We start from the raw sequence: 12,013 nt of genomic DNA on the forward strand, positions 1-12,013 counted from the left end.
CCAATTAGCATGCAGCAAAATGCATCAAGTTCTTGAAAATGATTTATTTTTCCATAACAAATAATCATAATTTGATTTACTTTTGAATAATAAAAATGGATGAAAATGCATGGTTTTACAGTGTAGCTGTCCTTCCAGATGAGGTATTTGGTTTACAGGTTTCTGGAACCTAGATTCCGAGCAGTGGTAACATTAGGTGGAGAGAGGAAAAAAAGCTAAATTAGTTACCATGGAAACAGTAGTCACTCCACTGTCATGTCAACAGTCGTGTCACTGCCTTAAATTCACTTCTGAATATGTATTCTAGATAACTAGGCTTAAGATTTAACTTCATTCTTTACATCTAACAAGACTGATGTCACAATTGTGCTATTCTGTGTGTGTGTATGTGTATATGTATATATATATATGTATGTGTATATGTGTGTATATATATATATATATATATATATATATATATATATATATATATATATATATAGAAAGAAAGGATAGGGTGTTTTTTTTGTTTTTGAGTTCCATAAATTTGCAAGATCATCAATGCAAATGTACCACATCTTCTTGCACAGTAACACAGCCACTCCATGTAAATATTTGAAGCCAGGCAAAATCGTTTTTTTGCAGGAATCAGTGAAGCAAACTGTTTGCTTCGGAGATCCACGTCTTAGTGAAAGCAGGTTGCATGAATGTGTAAGCTTAGACTTTGTTGGTTACAATTGTGTGGTCATAACTGAAAGGCTCAATGTAATTTATATATATGTAGTAGAAAATATTCTTGATACTCAGATGACAAAATATTTTAATTGGATTCCATTTTCCAGTGGTATGTTGGGAGGGGTAGTGCTAGGTGCAAAGAGTAAGGAATTGTAGGTGGTGGTTTATTTTTGAGAAGAAATGTATTCCATAATTTAAATCATCTTTAAGACGTTTCAGATTTTCGCTGTTTTGTTCTGTAATATAGTGGTGTTGGACAGTGAGACCATTGTTGCCTTCCTCAGCGAAATCACAACATGGATTTGTGGAAACACTCCTAATTATTATGACATTAATTTCCAGTTTGGTTTTAAGTTTTACTCACAAGCAAGCCTATTTGTGAAGGGTGTTATAGCGCTCAGAGGATGCAGCCTGACTGCCTTGTATGTTTTTATGTAGTAGCTCAAGAAGTCCTATGAAAAGGGTCATTGACAAAATGCCACCAGCAAAACTTTGTTCCATAGGCTGGTTTAGGTTGGATGACCCCTGAAAGTTACTATCTTGGCATACTAAATGTTTAACATGCATACAGATGTTAGAGTACAGAACACAGTGATGTTAACGGCTATAGGAGGAACTAAGATATCTGAGATATTCCTTAAATTAATTTAAAATCAAAACTGTATACAAACTAGTCTGTGGGAAGGTGCCAGAACCTCTAGGAGAATCTCCTTCTTCCATACGCATGTGACAGATTCCGGTACTGGGTTATTTGTTTTTTAACTTCACTTTACATGTTATAATACAGATAACCAATTTTGTTTTGCAGCTCTAGTTAATCCAAATTAAAACTGACCATTTCATGCTATACTAATAACCCAAACAGCAGCTACGGATAAAGAGCCATGAAATCTGATCTTGTAAACTACATGGTGATTAAAGGACTGAGTTGAAAACGGCAAAAGACTAGTTGACTTACTGTATTTTTCCATTATATATACCATATTTGTTCGACTATAACAAGACCCCCCAAAATTTGAATATTAATTTAGGAAAAAAAGAAAAAGCCTTTAAGCCTATAAGACTACCCTATAGGAAAAAAGTTGTACTAGTAAATATTAATTCATGTACTATTAACTATTTTTTCATATTTAATAAAAGCTATGATTGAGAAATATAACAGCAATCACACTCCTATCATACCCAGGTTCTAGCATGTACTTGCTGCCTGGACATGATAGAAGTGTGATTACATCCTCCCTATGCCATGCTACTGCCCCCCCCTATTTGAAGTGTGATTAGAAGACGACCTCGATTATAAGACGAGAAGTATTTTTCAGAGCAAATACGGTATATAAAAAAATAAATTATATATATTTTTCTGTCTGAATTATGTTAGTGTGAGTTAACAGATGAGAACCTGATCGCTATGCAGGATACTTTTATTTATATAGTGCCTTGTTTATAAAAGGGTTCCTGGAAAATATATAACAGAAACTATTTCAAATCACCATTACCGTTAACACATTAAGACTTATTGGTACTGAAGGAGAAGAGAATCCTGCTGTTGTGATTTTATTATCTATCGGATGATTGGGGGAAATGAGACCGTAGGAGAGAACTACTCGGATGAGGATGGCTTGATTGAAGCCAGTGTGAGGATTCAGGGTCTTGCAGGTGAGGATGAGGAATACTAGCAACAGGGAAGAGGTCCTAGACTAAAACATCCTAGACTAAATTCACTGTTTATAGGTAGTGGTATCCCGGTCGTGGAAGGGCATTCTAACTTTAGAACAATTAATGTTTTAGCGAGCTTTAAATGTTTTAGTATTGTGTGAGCAATGTGAACAGCACTTTAATAGAAGTTTTGTTGTCGAGTTTTGCTCTAACTTTACAGATAAGTAATTGCTAGACATTTAACTGACCTTTTTAGCTTTCATTTGTTCACTCTTTCTTTCATTCTTCCAAGTCTAATTCATTGTTTCTGTCACTTGATGTTTCTTCTCTTTTGCTCTGTTTTGGTGGATTCAGTGTGCTGCCTCATTCACTATGGAGCCTTTTCAAACTAATCGCAATACATCCTCAGAACACATATTACTGGGCTATGATTTTGGGCAGGCAGTGATGAACTCACTCCACTTTACTTGTGTGTTTTTATATAAACACAACAGTTTTCATCTATTACATGGCATCGTAACAAATGTTACAATTTAAGCGTGTGCCTCATATGGCTGCCAGAAAGGTGAGTCTCATTCAGAAATAGTTGCACAGATGGCTGATTTCTTCATTTATTGAATTGTTATGAGTTCATCTGGTGCTTTGGGAAGTATGTCTGTCTCTTCCCTTTATTTGTTTATGTGATGTGCTACATTAAAAGCATGCAACAGAATCGTGCTGACATCTTAGCCTTAGCTTACTCATGGTCGGAGGTAATTTCTGTGTGTTTTCAGGCACAGATATTGATTGTGGATATGTAGCACCTTATGGCTTAATTTAATCAAGCAAAGCTAGGGCAATAACTTTGTTTTATGAAGCTTCAACACCAGGCTTTTCCACAAAGAAGGAGAGGTGGCCCTATAAAATGTGCTTAATATAATTAAATCGAACAGAGTATTGTGACAAAACAAAGTTTCTCCTCCTTCCAAAAAATGCAAAAAAAAATTGTGGGAAAAAACATTTATTGGGAACCCAGTGATGTCACTATCAGATAACTGGACTCAAAAATGTATGGGAGGGAAGAAAAGAAAAGGGGGGGGGATAATATTTTTTATATATATATATATATATATATATATATATTTCTCTAGCCCTACTACTGTAAGTAAAAATGTGTTACAAAACACTACCCCCAAATTCCTTAAGTCCATAGTATTAAAAATATGTGATATAGGTTAATATGTAAAGCATGGATGTGGCCCTCTAGAACATAAAAAATATGTATGCGAGTTATGACTGTAATCAAGAGATGTTGCTAAACATTATTGAGATGTGGCACCCACAGTATGGAAGGATTTTTTTTTGTACTTTAGCATAGAATATACTATATTTAATTAATATTGTTTTTTTTATCTGTTATTGCTAATAAGCATTATGTTTTATGTATTTTAATGATTTTAACAGAAGGCCCCACTTCTGCTGATCAAAATCATGTATAGTTTTGTGCGGATTCATCAAATATGGAAATTGTACCAGTTCATCAATTATGGAAATCATGGTTTAAGAAGTATACGGTAAAAATGATAAAAAAAACAATATAAGTGTATATAACTTGGTAAATCGTGTAGCATAAAGCAACCATCCCCTTGTATTCCACTACAGAAGCCAAGTTAAAGAGCAATAAGTATCTGAGTATCATAGAGGTTTTCCTTTACTCCATATGACCCACATTGCTAATATAAGTATTTTTGCTCTTGTAGCAAGCAACAAAAGAGAATATCAGAAGAAGGGAAGCTGAAGAAAAACAGAAACGCGTGCAACTGGCAAAAGAAATAGCAGAACGAGAGAAACAGGAAAGACAACGAAAGAAGAAACGTCTGTTAGAAAAGAACAGGGGTGAGTACAGAGGAAGATCTGTTACCGAAATAATCTAATAAATGCATTGATTCTTTAACCCTCACTTAACACAACTTACAGAAAGTGTAATTAAGGTGTGTTCTGTTTATAGCCTGTAGTTATTGTGAAATAAGGCTTGATTTATCTCTGATACTTTGCTTACTTCGGTGTGTATGGAGTGAAAAACAACGAACAGAACGCTTCAGCCTAATGTTAGCGCCTAACATCATTAAAACAAGGCGCCAACAGTTCTAAAGGAGCTCAGCATTCCTGGCTTGTGTTTTTATTTGTAAGCAGATAAACATGCCTCGTCTCATGGTCATGGCTTTCGGTGAGCTTTAGTCCAAAGCAAATCATTAAAATGAAGGCAACTGGTATCATCAACATTTTTGTCTTCTTTTTAACATTACCTTTTTGTTTTTGCTTACAGTATAAATACAGTCAGTGAATGACACAACACAGCCTGTTCTCATTGAGCATTCTCATTGTATTCTGCCAAACATTTGTGCACCAAGTTAAGAGTAAATTTAACAAGAACAAAAGATGGCCTCACTCTTCTTATAGTGTATGATGAAGTCATAGTGCTACCTTAGCAGTTGAGGTTAATACAGAGAACCAATTGAAACATGCATGGTATAGGCATATGGCTGTTCTAAATATAAGAAAAGACCAAAGACTGAATTGGTACTGGGGCCCTCCAGCTGTTGCAGGACTACATCCTCCATAATATTCTTTAATTTCTGGGAGAGGAGTATGGGAGATGTAGTCCTGCAACAGCTGGATGGCACAGTTTGGAGGAACCTGCTCTAAAAAGAAAAGAAAAAAAACCCTATGTGGCTACGTCTGTAATCAGGGGATGTTGCTGAACATAAATTGGGTCATTCTTGCTCAGAGGCACCTACTGTGCAGAAGAAATTCTAAGAAAATTACTCGTACTAGCACTCATTATTTTTTGCATGTTTCTATGGTTTCAAATGAAACTCCTGTTTTTCTATTTAAAAAAAAAATGTATAGTTTGTGCGGGTACATCAAGCATGGAAATGTGGAATCCTTGATTAAACGCACATTTGGTAAAAATGGCAACGATTGTACAGTCGCTGGAGTACTAAAACTCCTGGTATTGAGGGAATGCCTTAAGTCTTTGCCTGTGAACTCTGACATAAAGATGCCCAGAGCCTTTTAGAGCAATCTATGGATGTTGTGTCAACTGGGTTAGGGGCATCGGAGATCTCCATTATAACCAGCCCATTGAGAGGTGACATGCTTGGGGGGTGGGGGACCTGTTTGGCCACAAGGACTATCTGCCCCTTGGTTTTGCTGCAGGGGACTTACATCCCCTATTTGTCCCTAGGCCAGAAAACATCACTGAATTTCCTTATTTTACCACGCTATGTATGGAGCCATATGATTTGATGGATTTGGGGGGGGGCGGCAGGGTGTTTGTTGTACTTTAAATACCTATTCAAGGTACATATGAAATGACATCAACCAATTCCATCTGTTTGGGGAAGAACGGGCATTTTCTAGTTGAATGGCAACTTGATTTAAATTCATAAAGCTAGTGACAGGCAGGAAATTGATAAAAATCCTTTAAATTGTTCCACAGTTTAGACTTAAAATAAGTAAAACGTACGTGCGAATGTCAAATATTTGCACATAATTTTATGATTATTATTTCAGATAAATTACTGTATACCTTATAGTCAGCTTGTAATCCTTTTTGAATTGGACCCTTCACACCTTTTGTCATTTTTTGAAATAGTTTCCAACTTATAAATTAAACGTAATACAGCCTTTTAAGGGGGTATATTTTTTTCCTCCACATTTTATTCCTTTGGCATGCTAGAAAGTCGAGCAATCCAGCTTCAGTGAGTTAAGGCTACACAGGGAATGCAAATTCCTTTTCTGTTTTAAACTCAGGTTGACAGCTCCACATCTTCAGGAAAACTAGCCAATAATATTCATTGCTTAACCTGATATATTCTGGAGGCTTGCAGGCTTTGCAGATAATACTAAGAGGATGACCTATATAATTGTCAGGGTCTGATTATTCCTTTAACATATGTAAAGCAGTAAAAGAAAGATAAGCCTGGTTATGAGATACTTTGTAACAAGAAAAGACACAGTATTAAAATTTATCGTGCCTCTACAGCGTCAGGATTTGTGGATTCTGAATGCCATCTTGCAGTTGTCTAAGAAAGTTTAATCAGATTTTGAAGGAAAGCTCCTGAGATTGCCATCAGATGCTGTCTTTGAAATAGAAAATGCAGTCCAAGCTCTTAAACGGTCCCATTGGTAAACCCAGCCATTCCAGGTTGTATTATTTTAGTATATTGTATACAGTAAGCCAAAGATTTTTCTCCCATTAGCCACCATCCCTTTCCCACTACAGCTTCTAATAAAGAACTTAAGCCAGCTCAGTTCCGCAGGCAGTCGGCAGTGTTTGAACACAAATGACACGTTTGTTTGTATCATGAGGTTTGTTATTGTTAAGTCTAGTCGAAGCCTCTTTTCAAGCCATGCCACGCACCTGAAAGTAGTTGTCACCGGTAAACTGTACTTTCTCATTCTGCTGTAAGACAAAGTGGCTCTTGCTACTAATGTTCGTTTCTTGCCTTGAAGCCATTGAGCGTCTTTGACATGTGCCAGGACCTAACGTGATCGTAATTGTGTTCTAATCCCATGAAAGAGAAAGGGGAAGCAAAATGGATCTGAAGCCGCGTTTAACACATTAGGTTTACCCACCAGAGATAAAGATAAATGATTGATTGTTGCATGCGTAGACACAACAGCCGTGCTTCTGATCACTGAGAATAAACTGTTAGATTGTTTCTTGACAACTGAGGTCTACAGTTACTTTAACGGTGTTTGGGTTTGACAAGGAGCATTTCCAAACAGTTCATTGATCCCAGGACACGAGTTATGCAAAGCATTAATCTCAAAAGATATTGTTCGGTGATGTACATCATTTTGTATATGTTTAAATGCTAATGATAAAAAAAAAAGTAACAGCACTTTTTGCACATTGTGGGATCAGTGTAGACTTTAACCCTTCATGCGCCCGAAATAACTGCATTTCTTGTTTTTAAATTGTGTGCAGGTGCAAATGCATGCTACCCATTTAGCCTTAACGCTGTGTTCCCTGTTTTTTATATACATGTTTTATTTGCGTACACTTACTGTGCGCCATCTAAAGAAACTAGTTGAAGCTCACTTCTTTAAAATTAACATTTGTATGCCATGCCACTAACCATATCTGAACACAGTGTTGGCCAAGTGGGTAGTATAGACTGCGAAGGAGTGAATTCTCCTGAGATGCAGGGAGCAACCTTATGAGCGAATTCAATGCTAATCATATCTCAGATCTCACACTGCCTGGATGGTAAGATACAGATAAAGCTGTCATATTTAACATGCTCTGATTTCCTATAAATGTTAATGAGCCAGACCTTCTGCCTCACATGAATTTGCAAGTAGCCTGCTTATTCTGTGAAGGTTACCAGCTCACTCCTCCTCATCCTTAATAACAATACCATAACATCACAGGCGTGGGCTATGCCTAATGAAAACACTTTCAATTTGTTGTGGTACTGTCAATTTCACAGTAATATCTTTATGGTATTATTGCCTTTAAGCATAGGTATTCAGTATTAAGGATAGGTATATTCAGGGTTGCTGGCTTTTTTTCTGCCCGATGTAACTATTAAGCGCACATAGAGACATGTATTAAAATCCACACTTGTATTACTAGTAAATCCCAGTGTCTCATAAGTTCCAAGATACAGACTTCTTATGTTCATCTCCTCTGTGCGAGCTAGGATGATGTCTCCACTATTTTTTATTTGCCATGGAGGGGCTCGCATCTCCTGTGCACAGGATACAGTGGACCAAGTGAACATCGGTTTCCCAGCTCTGTGTGTGTTGGCTAGCATTACCAAATAGAGCATGTAGGTGATATAAGCCTTTCTTTCCCCTGTTGTGTCAGTGATAGCCTCCTATGAAAATAAATAGCCATGACACCATCGAACACAGTTAAGTTGATTTATTATTTAAGACACTGCGATTCCATAAAAACCTACTGAAGTTTGAAGTTTTAGATGTGTTATGTCCTTAAGGGAGTACTTTAGCCCTCTTTTCATGTTAAAGGCTTATTGGAGTAAATTTGCGTGGACTCCAATGCAGTTTACTGAAGGCAAATAGGTGCAGGCATTCTTTAGTTATTAGGGTTAAAAATGGAGCTCCTATTATTATTACTATTTTCTTTTATTTATTAAGTGCCAACATATTACGCAGAGCTGTACAATCTAGAAGGACCAGTTAACACATACATAACAAATATATATTAGTAAATACATCAAGAGTGGAGAGCTTTGCTCGTAAGCTTGCCATCTAACCTTATGGCACTTTTACACAAAGTTCCTGGCAGGAATAGTGGGTTTTTAAGGGGCCCCCTCCTGAGCTTACAATCTGAGGGAATAGTGTTGGTGATTAAAAAAAAAACAAAAAGGGTGGGGGGTGAAAAGAGGGAGTAGTAGCTCTCTTGTAGCAGTAATTGGGGCTAAGTGGTTTCCGGATGCAGAAGAGGATGTATAAATAAAATGAACAGAGGGGTGAATGGGTTAGCGCTTGGTTTCAGTGGCTAGCACACAGCTTGGGATGTATCAGGCTACACGAGAAGAAGGAGAGAGGTGAAAACAGAAAAATATCTTTTAGGTAAAAAGGGGGAGAGCTATGGCTTGGAGGAGGCCGGGGAGGGGATCAAGACAGAGGACAAAAGGTGCATACCAACATATAGCCAAAAAGAAACAATTTCCCCAAACACATATTTGGTAAATATACAGAAAAACATGCATAATTATACAAAAATTATACCAGCGACCGCAGTTGAGAGTACAGAATGGCTGGACGCGAGTAAACAGTCAGTCTGGGCGAGCTTCAAATGAATAACCGCACAACAGTTATTTAAGTGAACAGCGGTCCAAGGTTCAGCAAGTGCCGTGCGCAATCACGGTCAGTGACACTATAGCCGTGTGCAAATGGGCATTGTGTACTAATAAACAAGTAAAGCAAGGGGAAAGATAAGGTAATTAACCTAGGAGAAAGAATAGCTACATAATCAAAATACAAATTTTGGGACTGAGCTCTTAATACTGTGTATAATAATTCTTCATTAACCAATCCCTGGATTAGCATGAAGGTGACAACGTTAAAAAAAAAAAAAAATTGTCTATATAGGTAAGCATGCAGCACATCAGGAATGGCATCACAGCCCAGACTTTTTTAACCCCTTAAGGACAATGGGCGGTCCCTAAACCCATCGAAAACAATGCATTTTGAGCCCGTACGGGCTTTGTCATTAAGGGGTTAATGATGGGCAATATGTGAAAAGTAGTTGATAGAATACGAGCAAGCACAGTAAAGAAATGGCATAAAGAATAGGAACATGGCTGTCCTCAAGATGCCTGTTTAGTTGCTTATATGCCCTGTTTTGAATGTGATAACTTGAATCAAACTTATTAAATGTCACCTCAGATCAATCTAATAACTCCTTTTCATCACCACCTAATATAAATGTAGACCTAGAAGATCAGGTTCCTTCTGTGTCGCCATGTGCAAATACCCTGTTTAACGTTTCTGTAAATATATGCACTCTCATGGTCTTCTACGATTCCTGCATTAAAAGGCATTACTGATGGTGGGGTGTTCTCCATCACCAGGAGAGCGTGCTGCTTAGTAAATAAGCCTTTCTGCCCTTACCCTATAACTGCAATGCAAATGAAGTCCATGGGTTTTTTGTGTGAGACCACTTGTGGTGATTAATAGCTTGCTAATATATAGCGGATACAGGACAAAGCAGTGAGAATGTACTGCTGCACACTGACCTTTACACACACACACACACACTCAACTGCTTACTCCCACATAAAAAAGCCCCCATCTTAATAGCGGTGAACATGTATAGTTCATTAGCGCTTTGCAAATAGCATCCACTTGAGCTCTTATAATGCACCTTTAACATGTAACATTCTCTGCAGAGGCTATTTAGCTAGCTATAAAAATGTTAAGGGGCCTCAGGTGATTGCACTGATGTTTAAACGCTTTAAAGCAAATTAATTTTTAATCCACAACAAATGGCTTTTTAAGAACAATTAACACTGTACAAATTAAGTTAGCATAAAAACCTTGATCTGGGTACTAAATGTAGGTTTTAATAGATGCCATTTTATACCCATAATGCGCAACAGTGAGTCCTACTTCACTGGAATTGTCACTTTAAAGTGGAGCTGTTACTGTCATAGTACATGTATTTATTTATTATTACTACCAATAGCTTGGGCTTCTTGATTGTAATTCTGTGTAATAGTTTTGGAAATATTTAACCTCAGCGATGCCGAGATCTGGGCATATTACGATTTTCCTGTCCTGTCTGAACCATTCAACAACAGTCAGCAACTTAACATCTACATGAATAAATCTCTATATTGTTCCTCTATTGCTAACGGAAGTTAAGATTACTGGACCTATAGTATACGCATTATATGAGGTTAAAACACATACTGTTGTTTTTATTTATAAAGACTCTTATTAATGGGTTTATTTAATGTAGAAAATTGGAAATATGAGAGCTTTAATAGCCTTTATAAAATTCCCAATTCAGAATGGGGAACTACACAATTCAAGAACTTTCTTTTTTTTTTTTTTTTTTTCTTTTTTCAATATTTCAACAATCTTATAATAATCTGTTTAATGTATTTTTCAAAACTAGAACACACCAAGAAAATTAGGACAGGGCTGTTTTGCCACTGAGCTCTAATCTGGCAAGGTCAAAGAGTACACAGAGTAGCTATTATTATTATTATTATTATTATTAAATGCACCACCATTTTCCACAGCTCTGGACAGTAGGATGACAACATATAGTACATCACATAATTATCTGGATTTACAGAAACAAAAGTTGAGGTTGCAATCTAGAAGATCTATAAATAATATATAAATATACAAATGTTTATCACAGAAACTTTCTGTTCCGCAGAGTAAACATAACATAAAATACTAGTGCAGTGACGTGATCTGATAACGGCAGAGGGGTAATCTTCATTTCTGTACTCGCGGATGCACTGCTTCCATGACAGGAAAGTTTTCGTTCATATCCCCTAATGGTATGGCAGTTCTGGCACAGTATGCTAAATGTGGAGTAGTCTCCATGGAAACCAATGGAATGTTTAAGCTACTTGACCCAAATGTAGCAAGGGCTGTGAAACTGGAAAAGATATCAACTTTACCTTTTAGATAATCACTTTAAGTAATGCTGAAGTCCGTGTAGCTCGCAGGTCTACTGTAAATACAGAAGATAATATAGAAGAATTTGCTGTTAATGTTTGAAACAATCTGTTCTGACACGATCGTGTTTGTAAAACATGCTATAAAGAATGTGACATATATTCACACTTCCAAAAAATAAAAAAATAAATTCATGCATCAATCCATACATTCATATTTACATTTTTCAAAAGAATTAAGAAAGGAGAGATTCTAGTTAAGATCATCACTGGTTGTTATCAAATATTTTTGGCATTTTACCCTAGAGGTACATAAATTATCGATAACGGCCCTTGTTACTGGGATATCTGATTATTATTTTATCAAATACTCAAGGTCAAAGCTTATAGGACGTAGAAGGAACTCTTCATCCAAAGTACTGTGCAAATGACAGGCGTGCATGAGTAAAATAAAGTGATCCCATAAGAAATCATTGCAGTTTATG

General features: G+C 36.7%; 1 protein-coding gene across 3 annotated transcripts in view; it reads left to right on the forward strand.

Annotated features, from left to right (window-relative positions):
* DIAPH3 (diaphanous related formin 3) overlaps positions 1-12,013 on the forward strand; it is a 276,383-nt gene that overhangs the window by 190,461 nt on the left and 73,909 nt on the right. For all 3 annotated transcript variants that reach the window (XM_053455426.1, XM_053455428.1, XM_053455427.1), the window contains one exon: positions 4,110-4,245. In XM_053455426.1, coding sequence (XP_053311401.1) covers positions 4,110-4,245 — 136 coding nt within the window. The remainder of the gene's footprint in view (positions 1-4,109; positions 4,246-12,013) is intronic.

Source organism: Spea bombifrons, chromosome 2 (genome assembly GCF_027358695.1).
Source record: "Spea bombifrons isolate aSpeBom1 chromosome 2, aSpeBom1.2.pri, whole genome shotgun sequence".
Taxonomy (NCBI): Eukaryota; Metazoa; Chordata; class Amphibia; order Anura; family Pelobatidae; genus Spea; species Spea bombifrons.